We start from the raw sequence: 15,405 nt of genomic DNA, 5'->3' as shown, positions 1-15,405 counted from the left end.
TATTCTTATCATCATCATCAGGTCACCTGTATAAATATTTTTTTTCACATAATAATAATACTTTATTCTGGAAAATGTTTTTTAAAATTCTTGTAAAAATAGCTCTTCTCTTTTATGATTATATTCCTGTAAAATGAAGTATATTATTTTCATAAAAACAGGATTTTTGTTAAATGGGGCACTAATACCGCTTAGTAACTTGAAATAGCTTACACTGCAATTATTGTAAACAATTTAATTTTTGGTACTTGAAAAGGCTTTAATTCATTTTTTTTATACACAGCAAGCTTAGGAATACAGTGAACTATTTTGAAATAATGAACTGTAGAGTGCAAGGTTTGGCCTTTTTACCTGAAAACATTCCAGTTCGAACATTAGTCATGTGATTTCCAACTAAATTGTTATTGTTTTGTCATTTCACATTTTTTATTTGTATGAAGAGAAAACAATTAAATCAAAAACAGCAATTAAAACATTTTAAATGAAATAAAATGAAATATGTCTCCTCTTGTTCTCCTTTCCCAGAATGCTGTGCGCCACAACCTGAGTCTGCACAAGTGTTTTGTTCGTGTTGAGAATGTGAAGGGGGCCGTGTGGACTGTGGATGAAGTTGAATACCAAAAGAGGAGACCACCAAAGATGACCGGGTACGCTCACATACATGCGTGAACACACAGATACACAGTCTCATGCACATAGGTGTCCTTTACACACTCGAGGTTGATCTGAGCATGAGCTTATTGGTGCTGGCATGCTGATTGCCTAAATAGACCTACATTTACTGTTCGTGCGTTGTGTGTGTGCGTGTGTTCCCTGTTAGTCAACACCATTAGCAAGCAGCTGTGTGAGATGCACAGGAGGAATAAACCTTGTTAGTGAATGCAAACAGATGTTCCCTCCAGTTGCCAAAAAATAATTAATTGCACACACACACACACACACACACACACTCACTCACATATAGACACACGCCTGCACATCAGCTATCAGACAGTTTGCTATTGTGTGTGTTTAAGCATCTGTTTACAGTCTGTATGTGTTTCTACTTATAGCAACATATTTGTGAAATTTGTTTTAAGCTTGATGATGACGTGACATTTTCACATATGTGCCCAATCTGGCATCCTCATTGCTCTCCTATTCTCTCTCTCTCTCTCTCTCTCTTTCCGTTGTGTGTGTGGGTGGGTGTGTGTGTGCGTGTGCGTGTGTGTGTGTGTGTGTGTAGGAGTCCCACTCTGGTGAAAAACATGATTTCAGGCCTGGGCTTTGGATCCCTAAATGCCAGCTACCAGGTAAGGAATGCCCTCCTACTCCATCTTTCTCTCCCTCCGCCACACGCACGCAAGCACACACACACACACACACACACACACCAGCCAATCACAATCAAGGACACTAATATCAATTCCCTTTTATAATTAGCAGATTCCCTAACGACGTTCGCACCACCTCCCTCTTCTCCCACATGAACCTCACCTCCCAGCTCCCTCATACACAGGCACCACCCCCCCCCCCCCCCCCACACACACACACACACACACACAGCCACATGCAATTTGGCACAAGGCGTCAAGTAGTTTAAGGTTACTGCATAAAATTGCGGCCCCTGGCAGCAAACAAAAAACAAAAACAACAACAACATCCCTAAGCCGATGAGAGTTCCCCACATCGTTTGTCCTTTTTATTTTTGCGTATGTAGGAGGGCAGCAGGGTGGATGTGATTATCCAATCCAGCAGCTGGATGCCAGTGTGTTTGGAGCGGTGACAGAAGCTGCCCTCTGTTGGGGCACTTGTTTCCTCTCCCTGAAGTTGACGCTTCACGTGTTTGTGTGTGTGTTTATATTGCGGTTGTGGCTCAGTCTCCCTCAACATGCCTGTTGAGGCTTTCGGGTGAACACGCAGACTTTTGACAGTCTTTTCCATGTGCATGCACAAGACTAGCTGGAATGTACTGTGTATAAGTGCCCCCTAGTGGTTTGCCAAGTCGTAGCCTCCAAAGTATGAAAGCATCGTTCAGAGATGATCTAGCACAGGGGTGTCCAAACTTCTGCTTCTAAAGGCCACATTCGGAACATTGCAGGATGCAAGGGCCACATTGTTCACCTGTAGTTCATTTAATGTGTTAAAATCAATCCATCATTGTAGGTGAACATATACTAAGCAATTATATATTGCTTTTGTACAAGTATATACAGTAAGTATGTGTTACACATATAACCATCCATCTATCCATTTTCCGTGCCACTTATCCTCAGCTTGGTGACAAAGCAAAAGTCAAGGATTCAGGGTGACTAGCAGCTGCCCTGTGTCCAACGAAGAATAATGCTGAGCAGCAGTAGAATCACAACCCCACATTCAGAACCAAAATAAGAGCAATCTATGCTAACGCCTGGTAAAAAAATAAGGATTTTTCAAATCCTTAAAGATTTTTTTTATTTGATAATTTGGGGTTGTAAATATTGACGCATTCAATATTTAAGATTGTTGGCCTCAGCCCGTTTCAGACAATATTATCAGCACAAATCCACTTTTAAGAAACCTCAGACCTAGGGAAAATCTTATTGGATAATCTTGGAAAACATTTCACATCCTTGGTAAGGAAGTGGCAAAATTGGGACAAAACAGCCCAATTGTCTTTGTGTGTACTGGGTCGAAGCTGACCTTAACACTGAGCAGAAAGAAAACAACCGCAATTCATGTTATTGTCTGCTGTAACTGAATTTTCTTTGTTCATTGGAGTGTTATGAATAGAAATGTTGTTATTATTTTATTTGTAAACAGTTTCTTTGCATTTTTTAACAAATCTATAACAGCTCTATAAACTGTAATTCCAGTGCAGTATTGTTATCATTATTAGTCGTAGTAAAATTAGTACTAGTAAGGGCCGTTGCACTTGATGAAAGGTTTTGACACCCACACTTATCACGCTGCTCCCACACCCCCTTTTTTTAGAAACGTCGCACCGGTGGGAAAAAACTAAATTAAGTACACAAATGCAGTCACAGCCAACGCACCTAACGGAGCACCGTGGTACACCGAGGCACATCTTACCAAATTATCTGTGACTGGTGGAAATGAGCAATGAGTACAGTTCTCTTGCCTTGCCACCCAGCGTTGAAAGTAAGTCGTACAATGAGGGCAAAGAGTGTGGAGCTTGTCAAATGTTAATTTTAGTACAAGCCACAGGCCGCTTAAAAAACAGACAAGCTACAAATGGGTGCAGTTCTGACACACCTGATCGAGCATTTTAATAGTTACCTGTGAAGTAATCCCTCATATGTCTTGAAGAAATAAGAGCTATGTGGATTACATAAAATGATGTGTGTTTGTGTAGGCCGCCCTGGCAGAGAGCAGTCTGTCCCTGCTCAACAGCCCCTCCCTGGTGACCCCTCCATCTGCAGCCAGCCTCAACATGCTGCACGTGGGCCATGATGATGTCAGCTCCACCGTGGAGCAGGTCAACAGCAACGGCAGCTGCAGTCCCACACTCAGCCCACAGCAGTACTGGTACACGCGCGCCCGCACACACACACACACACACACACACACTATGTTCTATTGTTATAATAATTGTACGTTTATACTATATCAGACCATTGGAGATGCTCTCTATCTGAGAAAGAAATGGTGTTCATAACCAATTCCAACCAACTAATGACAACTGAACAGAATGTTTTCACATTATTCTACATTACACCATAAACTAAGATGACATAAGCCTCCAGTAACGTTATTTAATTGTGTGTCTTTACAATTCGATCATCAATCGGGGACACCTTGTCTTTTTTTCCCCATTAATAGTTATTTGTTTGTCTTGAGCTGAAAACGTTTGGGAAATCCTGATTTAGGTAGTTACAAATGACTTTCTTGGCAGTGTCATTTTCGGGTTGAACTTCCGAACATGTAAATGCACGACTTCCCATGATATTTTAGGAAACAATACTAAGTAGGTTAGGGATGTCCGATACCACTTTTTTTCAAACCAATACGAGAATTCACTCTTGACTACAAACCAACACCGAATACCAATACCACTTGTATTCCATCCATCCATTTTCCATACCACTTATCCTCACTAGGGTCACGGGCATGCTGGAGCCTATCCCAGCTGACTCTGGGCGAGAGCCGGGGTCAGTGTTGCCACAGTCACCTTGAAAAAGTAACTTGGTTACTTTACTGATTACTTGATTTCAAAAGTAACTAAGTTAGAAAAAAAGTAACTTTTTAATTACTTTCAGCAGCTGTCAAGTGGCAGTAGAAAAAAAAAGCATTAGTTTAACTGAACCTATTACTTGATAATACACGCCATTTTCTGAGCCGCTTATCCACACAAGGGTTGCGGGAGTGCTGGAGCCTATGCCAGCTATCTTCGGGTAGGAAGCGGGGTACACCCTGAACTGGTTGCCAGCCAATCGCAGGGCACATACAAACAAACAACCGTCCGCAATCACATTCACACCTACGGGCAATTTAGAGCCGTCAATTAACCTACCATGCATGTTTTTTGGGGATGTGGGAGGAAACCGGAGTGCCCGGAGAAAACCCACGCAGGCACGGGAAGAACATGCAAACTCCACACAGGCGGGGCCGGGGATTGAACCCAGGTCCTCAGACGCTTTAACCAGTCGTCCACCGTGCCGCATCGACATGAACCAATAACTTAAATATTAGTGTAGTTGAAGCCACATTAAATGAGCAACTTAGTGCAGACTTCACATACCAGATACAGTAAACAAGCACACCATTCTCAGTACACTTCTCTAAAGACTCTAAACTGATAGATAGATGCAGATTGTGGTACATGAAGGCCACAACTGTGCATTTGTGCGTGTGCATGCATTTGTGCTTGCGTGTATATTGGGCACACACACACACCATTGTAATTTTGATGCGAAGACCGAAAAAAGGTGACAAGATTATGCAACTGTTTAACTAGCAAAGCTGTGGGTGATAGACGGGGGGGGGAAAGCACTTACCGTGCAGTGCGTTAAACCAGCTCACAGTCTACAGACTACAAACGAAGTTGAAAGTTCTTACTTTTTATTGTCAATATTATTTAGATTATTGTAAGTCCTTTGGTAAGTCAGTCCTTATTATGTTACGATTTATTACCACACACTTCAGTATGAATAATTAATCCACAATGCATTGCGCGCTTAACACGCCAGTAAAACTGTATCCTTCATGTGTAAATAAACAAGTAACAACAATCAAATGCACCTTTTAGTTAGGAAAATAACAAAAATAGTGTGGGGACAACGAAATCATCCATTTCTTTGCACTTTTATGGTACTGCACCGTCACTGCATTGTGTGAATAAACAATCACCTCCCAATTGCTTCATTGCATCATTGGATAATGAGCGGTCTGCGTGATCGGTATAATCTTATGACCGCTAAACTGCTCTGTCTACGAAATATCAGCCATTTGTACTCTTGATACATAAAATTTCAATTAACAAAATTACATATAATTGTGAACAAAGACCTGTCTTTCTGATACACATGATCATTCGATGTGTCAAAATGCAGCAGTGTAGCACCAACTACTTACTTGATATCAGATTTTATTGCCTCAAGTATCAGTGGCTGGTATCGGCCGGATATCGATATCTGGTATCGGTACTCAACCATACATAAAGTAGGCAAGTAAATTAGATCGTGTTTCTCATAGAGAATGACTCACAAAGTGCTTTACATTGTTAAAAAAACAAAACATTATACAGTTAATAAGAATCAAGACTTACTGGATAGTCAGAAAGTTGGTTTTATAACTTTTTAAAAATGTTTAAAGAAGAGGGAGCTCTTAGCTCAAATGAAAAATAGATTCTACATTTTGGGGGTCAATGGAAAGACAACTTTGCTGGAGCAGATTTTCCACATTTCAACACTAAGAAGAATTCAAATTCTTTATTACGACAACATTCCACTGTGATCAATAAAGAGAGAGTGTCGATGTCACTCATTAACGTGTGCTCATGCCTCCCGCAGCCACGCGGTCCACGTAAAGGAGGAGCCCACTGAGATCGAGGAGGATTGTCGGCCCATCTCCCTCCTGGCCGGGATTAGCCACAACTTGCCGTTGCCGAGCGACGACCGTGACCTGGAGGACGACCTCCCCGCCGATGATCTGGAGTAAGACGGATCCGACCGGCGGGATCGGAGGGGCGGGGCTTAGTCAGCAGAAGAAACGATAGCTACACTTGAGCAAAACGAGAGAATAGAAAAAAAACGAGAATGTTTTTATTTTTATTTGTTGTTATGAGCAAGCAACCAAGGATGACATTGAGAAACTCCAAACAGGGTTTGAAGACCTTCGTTACTTTAAGTCTGTGGAGCACTGCTTTAACGTCACATCTCTTTCCACAAACACACACGCACACACATAAACCCACACTGGCGCACTCCTTCTCTAGTCGAAGCCTTCTTCAGTCTCTCTGTGGAAACCCAACGAGGTTTGGATGCAACATCTTTTCCTCCTCACTCAGGCTGACTGGCTAACCATGTAGACCCACGTACACGCGTGTGTGACTATGTGTATATAGATTTGGAGCATTCACCAGGAGTCTGTGCAGTATATCTTTCCATCTCCCTACACACTTTAGTCAGTCTTCTTCATCACATCCAAACCAAACTTTTGGGCTTCAGGATGGGAAGAGAGGAAGATGCTTTCAAAGAAGACCTCGGACTGCACCCCAACACGTGGAGAGCTCCCGTCTCCAAATCCCTGACTGGGGGGAGGTGCGGCCCCTCTTTGCTTGTGAGATATTAAAAAAAGAAGAAAAAGACATTGTCCCAGCCACCCAAAAAGACTGCAAGAAAAGGAACATCCAGTGCTATCTCTCCTCCTTTGTTTGGGATGGAGGGATGAGTTTGGAACACTCATAGAAGAAAATAGCCGGGAAGTGTCTATAGATATATTGTGACTTTAAAAAAAAAAAAAAAAAAAAAAAAAAAAAAGGAACCTGTCAACGACATGGGAAAAAAACGTGGTAGCTTTATCGTTTCCTTTTTTTTTATTTGATGTTATTATCATTCTTTATTTTTGAGGAGCATTATTTCCACGGTGGTGTTTCTGTTTCGATGTATCTTTTCTGCCAATGCTGGTTTATTCTTGCATTTGATTTGTTTGTTTGTTTTCCACACCATTCCGAGTATGAAAAAAGAGAAAGCGCAGTATTGTCTCCCTCAACCCCCCCCCCCCCCCCCCCTTTCACTCCCAGGTGTAGCAGCCTAGAAATTTGGAAATAGCACTTAAAAGTTAGCATTAGTCAAGCAAATAATTTAAAAGCATTCTTTTTTTTTTTTTTACATTTTGTCACATTCAGTTATTTTTATTGTTTATTTAGTTGAGAGATATGAGTAATGCTTTAAAAAAAGATATATAAATATATATTAATGCAGTCAGAGAATACCTCATCCCACAAAGGTTCCAATTTCATAAAGAAACAAGGGGGGACTTCTTTGCGTGGGATACCAAAACGTGGCTCGATTCAAAGCTCTGTGCTCGTGATTAGTTACCGTGTCAATGCTATCTATGATTCAGTGTGTGAGGATGTGTTAAAGGAATATCACGTGAGATTTTTTTTTTCTTTTTTTTTTTTTTGCTTTTTCCACACTGCCATACCAAATTTAACATTTGTTATTTTTCAAATCTATTCTCTGCTTCTTACGCCCATCTTATTTTTGTTACAGGTAACCAAAGAAGTATTTAGAAAACCAAAAACCCTGTAGTTTGTTTCACCCCCGTTATTTCAGTTTCCTTTGTATTCTTAAAGAACTGTCCAAAAGACAACGAACCAGTAGTTTGAACTCTTTTTATTTTTATTTTATTTTTTAATATCGTTTGAAAGTTAAAAAGGACTTACAGTGCTGACCATTCCCGCAAACCAAAGTGTGAGAAGCAAACTACGAATTTGAATTGAAAGCTTTTTTTCGGTTACAAACTGCTCCTATTCGGTATGAGGCCAAATATACAAAGGAGTATTAAGGTTACACTAAAAATAAGTATGAGAAAAAAAATCAAAATTTTGTTCAGTAAAAATGTGTCATATTCCGGGCATAAAAATGTAATTTCATCAATTGAATGTCAAATTCTTGCATTATTTAATATTTGTTAAATCACAACTGCTTGATAACTGACAAAAAGATTTCCGTGTTTAGTTCTTCCTCAGGAAGAGATACAAATGTTATACTGATGATATGACAATTCATTTCATTGTTTGTCAAACTTATACTAAATTGTAACTTTTTTCTCATAACATTGTAATTTATTCTCGTAGTATATTTGTCTCTATTTTCAATGTGGCCCTAATACTCCTTGCTACAAATAAGTATTAAACATGCACAGTTCCTCTTACAAAGGCAAAAGAAAAAGCACTTAGAGGTGAAAGCATGTCTCTGCCATGCTCAGGCTAAAGTGTGTTCCAAACACAATCCCAGGACTAAGTCATTCCAAATATGTGTAGCGAGGAATCTTTCCATAAGAGGGAACAAATGATAATACTAAAAATGATACCAATGTAAGAGGACAACAACCAAGTGACGTCATGTATTAAAAAAAAAAAAAAAAAGTTCACAATTTCATTCTTAACTTTTGCACTTCACACCATTTTATTTAATTGAAGAAGCTTTGCATTCACACAGCAACGTATTTCTTACAAAAAACAAAACAAAACAAAAAAAAAAAAAAGACGCAAAAAGACAGACCAAAAAGAACACTACCTCCTTTTGGAACTCTCCTCAATATTTCCCCCCCTACATTCTTCCTCAATAATAACAATATGTGGACTCCCTGACGCGTGTGTTTCAGCCCAAAAACAAACATGATGAACTGTGAAGACTACCTCGCCTTAGCTGCGACCTGAAGCGCTCTCTGCAGCTCAAAGTGTCACGCAAGTGAAGCATGATGGAGAACCATGATGGAGATGATTGGGGCAATGTGCTGTTGCAGGGAAACTGTTATCAGGTGTGATGATAGGCAGAATTTATCACACACACACACACACTCAAGGGTGGCACAGAAGCATTGAAGCAGGGCTACATGGGTTTGTGCAAACAGAGGCTCTGACCAAATATCCAAAGACCCCCCCCAAAAAGCAGTAACCACTCCCCAAGAGGACACACACAAATACACACTCATCATGGCTCCTTCAGTCCAAACAAGAGGAACTGCTGCATTCAGTCGAATATGTAGATGAACTTGTGCTTTAAGATACACCTGTCAACAAGTCGCTTTTATAAAGATTGTTCACAGGTCGCCGCGTAAGATTTCTTGGCATAACATGATGTATTCTTGTATATTAATGATTGACTTATCTCTCCAGGGCATTCTTTCCTTTCATTTCTGCTTATTTTTTTGTGTGTTTTCTGCACCTGTTTAGCTATTGTAAACCTTGCAGCTCTGGTTCCTATACTGTACTGCTAATGCTGAACTATATGTATTTATCATATTAAGTACTGCAGGTATCTTGGTTTTGATAGTTTTCTTTTGTTTCCATGTTTTCAGTTCTTCATAAAAACGTCTGGGACGCTGATTTTTTTTAGAAAGTGTATTATCGCCAAAAAAAAAAAAAAAAAAAAAAAAAAAAGTTAAAAGAGTAAAAGCTAGATCAGTGGTTTTAGGTAAGATCTGTTTGTATATTTATCTTAGCTAGGTCTATTTTGATACTTTTTTGTCTCTGTACTGCATTTATGCGTTTTTAAGGAGAAAAACACAAATGGATGAACTAAAAATTTCCTTCATTATGTATTGATACCTCAGAAGGACTTTTTTTTCTCAATGACAGGACCAAAACCTCTGAAAAGAAAACGAGTGTAAGAATATTCAGCCTCTTTCCTGCTTTACACAAATTTGGACTGTCTCTTGGTCTTTCAGGTGCCAATATTGTGTCCCTCTGACCCCTGACCCTTGTCATTCCTTAGCTGACCTCTGGCCTGCAGAGCTGTCAATCATGCGCGGGCGGGATGGGGGTGCGACTGGTCACACAGTTCCTCTCTTAATCCCATAGAGGCAGATCAAATGCTTGCATTGTTGACGCTCATCCTCTTTTTTTGCATGGTCATGGTACCAAAATGTGGACTGGCGCTCTGAGATGCAGCTTTTCGCCTGACTACCAAAGTCCAAACTCCTGAACTATAACCAAATTGATACCTTAACCAAACCGAAAGCGAGCTACTTCCAAAAGTCTCCATTGACATCACAGATCACCTTCACTGATAGCTGTTATCTCTTGTATGTGTGTGCGACTGATGGCCTCGTAGGACCAGGCTGACTTAGTGGCTAAAACGGAGCCCCAATCGGGGCCTGTGATTGGATGGTTCTCAGGCATCTTTTAAAGGGGAGAAGGGACTGTCAAAGTTAAGCATTGATGGTAATAAACAAGTCCGAATGACCACTTCAGCTCTCCTCTGGTTAAACCTTAGGAATTCGTGTACATTTTCAGCAGTGACTCTTCAGTGCGTTGTTACTTAATTTCACTTTATTGCTTTGCTTATTTTGTTGCTTGTTCTTGTTCTTTCCAAATGTCACCAGACTTAGAGGCGGGGGGCTGGGTGGTGGCTTTAAGACACAGAGTGGAGCCTCCATGCCGCGTAGCCATGTTGATGCCAGTCACTGCCCTTTCTTTCATGCTGTATAAAACACACAGACACACACACACACATGCATATATCTGTGTATTTGTAACCTGAATCTTCTTGTGTCTGTCCATGCAGACAATAAAAAACTGTACAGTAGGTCTAGTTGCATGTAATCTGTACTAATTATTGACAATGGCATTATAAAATGCAATAAAATACTTATTACACTGTCCCATTCTGTGTCCTTGTTGTTTCAGGGATTTTTTATTATTAGAATGAAAATACATTATTAGTAGTACTTGTGGAAGTAGTATAGTACGATTCTTGCATTTATTAAATATTAACAGGGAATTAAAATTGATTTACTTACTGTAGTATAGTGGAAAATCAAAAATTGCTCATACTGGATTATAAGGTGTATGATTTTATTTGGTCTGTAACTATGAGTCAAAAGGGCTGCATCAAAATGTCGGCCCCTAAAAAGATAATAATGCTCAGTTGGAGTGACCCTATCGGAGCGGTATTAACTTACCAATATCAACGCTATAACTACAAATGACCAAGCAGATCTAAATAGCCATCCATCCATTTTCTTACGTGACTTATATTGTCACTGGAGCCTATCCCAGCTGACATCGAGCGAAAGGCAGATCACACCCTGAATTGGTCACCAGTCAATTGCATGGCACATAGAGAGAAAGACAAACTTGAAGGAAAGTGTTATTTAAAATAATTAGCGATCTAGTCATTTATTTTGATGTTATTTTAAATAACACCTCACTTTTTCCTTATGTGTGGGTCTAGATATGTAAATAAAGCCGTTCTTGTGTATTTATGATTGGCATGGAGCAGTTTTATGTTACTGCTGTGAGCTCTTCCTAGAGAAATCTGCTTCCTCAAATGTACACTTGTACGTGAAAGAGTGATTGATCACACGATCAAATGTTCCCAGTATGTCACGTCATATCACGTCTAAGATGAAAACATGAAAAGAGATGATCATGGCTGTGCATTCAAATTCGTTGAGGGCGTTTTGTGATACAAAGAGCAGCCACCAGGAGGAGTAAACAAACCGGACAACACGAGCAGCATGTCACAAACATGCACACTGCGACAAACAGCCACTGACGCGATCCTGCCAACAGGGTGAGCCACAGAGCTCAGAACAGTGAGGGTGCCGCACACTTTCTGATGGAGTGACAGTCAAGCAGGCGAGATAGATTGATGGAGGTGTTTCTGCTTCAAGCGACTGTAGTTCTTGTCACCTTGCTATATACTTCCTTTCTGTCCTTGTGCTTTTTCTTGCTGCAGGTTTGGCACATGCCCTCCAGCTTATCTTTGAATCTCAGCGCTGCAGTCTGCATATGTTGCCACAGGGGGCGTTGGGGGGGGGGGGGGGGGGAATGGCTGCATGTTTTTTTATTCCGTATTTTTTGGGGAGAAACTTGAAACATTGTTTAATCTTTTGCTTTGAGGGAACTTGTCTTAGTCATCTGGGAGGAAACTGACTCACTCTGGGTGTTGAAATTCAGGTGACTTTTGCTTTTGGGAGAAGTCTGTTGGAGACATGCGTGCAAATATACATTGGCATGTATACCATACACTATGAGGATATATGCTTGCACAAGGTGAGCCAGGGTGCAAAACAACAGAAAGAGGTTGTTCTTGGCGTGTGATAGTGCTGTTTGGCAGTTTTGTGCTGGCTTTCTTTCTGAATGCTCATCTGGACTGAGTAAATATTAGGTGTGTGGGTATGGCTGAGTTTCGACTATATTAGTCCTGCTTGCGCACTTTTATGCATTTTCTACACATCAGCTTGCATGTTCAATGCTGAGCCAGTATGCATGAGTGTGTGTGTGTGTGCGTGTGTGTGTGTGTGGTTGGCTTGGTGTGAAGGGCCCAGCATCATGCAGAGCACTGAGGTCCAGGCAGACCCTATGAGTCACTAAATACATTTAGTGTAATACTGTAGAGCCATGCTAACATCTTCTCCCCCCCCCCCCCCCCCCCCTTTTACTTACCCTGTCATCCACCCACCCCCCCTCCATGTCTGTGGCCCGCCACAGTGGGCTGTCCTCCAAACAGAAGGTTGACTCACTAAAAACAACACAACATGCCGAACAGAACTACGCCTGCAAGCGTCCACACGTCTCCCTCTCTGATCAAGTGTCACTTCATTCACCATTCAATACATCCATCCATTGCACTTATCCTCACTAGGATCGCAGGAATGCTGGCGGCCATCCCAGCTAACTGAGGGCGAGAGGCGGGGCACACCCTGAACTGGTCACCAGCCAATCGCAGGGCACATAGAAACAAACAACCATTCGCACTCACATTCACACCTACAGGCAATTTAGAGTCTTCAATTAACCTACCATGCATGTTTTTGGGAAGTGAGAGGAAACCGGAGTACCCAGAGAGGGGCCGGGATTTGAATCCCGGTCCACAGAACTGTGAGGCAGATGTGCTAACCAATCGGCCCATTCAATACAATATATTAAATACCATTGACAGTGAACCCGGTAGATCATTGATAATTTCACCTGTCCGGCCTCGCTTGTGTGGAGTTTGCATGTTTTTCTCTGGGTACTTCCTCCCACATCCCCAAAACATGCACGGTAGGTTAATTGAAGACTCTAAATTGCCCGTAGGTGTGAATGTGAGTCCAAATGTTTGTTGGTTTGTTTCTATGTGCCCTGCGATTGGCTGGCGACCAGTTCAGGGTGTGCCCCGCCTCTCGCCCTAAGATAGCTGGGATAGGCTCCAGCACACCCAAGTGAGGATAAGCGGTACGGAAAATGGATGGATGGCTGGATGGATGGGTCACGGGTGAGCTGGAGCCTATCCCAGCAGATTTTGGGCAAGAGGCAGGATACACCCTGGACTGGTCGTCAGCCAATGACAGGGCATATATACTGTGTAGACAAGCAACCATTCACACTCACATTCACAACTATTGACAATTTAGAGTCTTCAATTAGACTAACATGCATGTTTTTGGAAGCTGGAGTAACCAGAGAAATCTGACTCAAGCGCAAGAAGAACATTGCAAACGTCACACAGGAGGGACATGATTCAACCCTGGAACGTCTCGACTGCGATGCAGACGTGTTAACCAAACCACTAGGTCACCATGCTGCCCCCATTCTGATATAATATATTAGATATTAGAATATCAGCAATTGAGCAGGAGAGGGAATCCGCTGTTGGACCCATATTTTGTATGATAGAAACAAACAAGTTACAAGTTACAGTGGGACGAAACAAGATTTAACGCTCAAGTAGTTTGAGGCAATTGTAAGGTAATTATAAGCATGTTGTTGATTAAGATTTCAACTCTACCGTGACATGTACATTCAGGTTTTCACTTGCTGCACAACTGAAAGAGCATGTCAATGTATATTTTGTTCATCACGTTTTGTTTATCAAATTATTTGTTTCTTATAAAGCCATTTCTTGAGGGTTGATTTATCTTGGGAATAAAGGTGTTTTTACGAACACTTTGCGTTCTCCAGGGCGACTCAATAGTATGGAAGGAGAACGAAAGCAGCTTTAAAAAAATAGAATGCAGTAGGTTACAGCAAAGAAAGGATTTACTAATGATTGTGTTTCTTGTTTTCTTCTTTGTTGAATGCAATGGCAAGGACCATGCTTTGCTGCTAGAGGCCATCATTTGAGGATACACAATCATTTAAAATCCACTGTGTTCATACAATGCCTTTCATAAATGACATTCCCGAAGCTCAGACGTTATCAATAACTTCCTCACCTCACACTGTATTTTACAATAATGCGCTAGAAGAAGAAAAAAATTGTAACAATGCAAAGACTCTCTCCTGCAAGGTGTTTTTAATTCATTGATTTATTTTGATTTTACGAAGAAGTTAGTTTTCTCTGTGAATACCATCAAAGAGAGAAAGAGAGACAGAAAAACAAGGAGGGAGGGGAGAGAAAGAGAGAGAGAGAGAAAATGAAAATGAAATGCAGTGGACTGCCGTTTATTATAGGGCATACCTTCAAGCCAAACTATGGGACATTGAGAGACCACATAAAATAAAGTAAAAACATTTTTAAAATCCCGCAATATTTAAACACATTTAAACTTATTAAAACACACTTAAACTTATTAAAACTTGATTTTGAATATTCTTTATCTTACATGTTCTCTCTCCCTCGCTGTCTAAGGAATGAGAGACTATCATTTATAACATCACTTTGAAGGAAAAAAGAAGTATATTGTATATTTGTCCCTTTCAGTTGAAGACTACTGTAAAACTGACAAATAAAACAAATGAGAATTAAACATTGTAGATTTGAAACTAAAAAGTTCATGCAAACCATATCATATGGTCTAAAGAAAATCCGCTATCATAATGCTATCATATAATCTCAAACGTTATAGACAGATTACTGGAAATTAGCATAGATAATTATGAATATTCAAACAACTGCTACTTCAACACACATGGAGCAGCAACACATACAAACAGCAAACAACAATACAGTCATACAGTATATTCTCTCTGCTCAGCGTGGCTCTGTATGAACACTTTCCTGGTTCGATGTAAAGGTTTTTGATGCAAGAGTTTGCAGCGAAGAACAAACCATACATAGGAGAGGTCAAGAAAAGGAGAGGACAGATTCATTCAAATACACATTGACTATTTTAGAGAGGGAGAGAGCGAAGACCACAGCTGCAGAACAAAAGCATCTTTGTGAGTGATTGGAACCACATTTTCAACCTCCTCCTCCTTCTTCTCCTTCTCCTCCTCTCGCCCATCAGACCTCTCTGAACGACTCGGACAATCCACGTCGAAGGTTT

The 15,405-nt window shown here is 40.8% G+C and overlaps 1 protein-coding gene across 5 annotated transcripts in view; it reads left to right on the top strand.

Moving 5' to 3' along the window:
• The window catches only part of foxp4 (forkhead box P4), a 104,198-nt gene extending 93,386 nt beyond the window's left edge, over positions 1 to 10,812 (top strand). For all 5 annotated transcript variants that reach the window (XM_061784704.1, XM_061784706.1, XM_061784703.1 and 2 more), the window contains 4 exons: positions 526 to 647; positions 1,226 to 1,292; positions 3,335 to 3,507; positions 5,991 to 10,812. In XM_061784704.1, coding sequence (XP_061640688.1) covers positions 526 to 647; positions 1,226 to 1,292; positions 3,335 to 3,507; positions 5,991 to 6,138 — 510 coding nt within the window. In that variant the 3' untranslated portion in view covers positions 6,139 to 10,812. The remainder of the gene's footprint in view (positions 1 to 525; positions 648 to 1,225; positions 1,293 to 3,334; positions 3,508 to 5,990) is intronic.
• The last annotated feature ends 4,593 nt before the right edge of the window (positions 10,813 to 15,405 follow it).

The sequence above is a fragment of the Phyllopteryx taeniolatus genome, chromosome 9 (genome assembly GCF_024500385.1).
Source record: "Phyllopteryx taeniolatus isolate TA_2022b chromosome 9, UOR_Ptae_1.2, whole genome shotgun sequence".
Classification (NCBI taxonomy): domain Eukaryota; kingdom Metazoa; phylum Chordata; class Actinopteri; order Syngnathiformes; family Syngnathidae; genus Phyllopteryx; species Phyllopteryx taeniolatus.
This window is presented reverse-complemented; position numbering and strand designations above follow the sequence as displayed.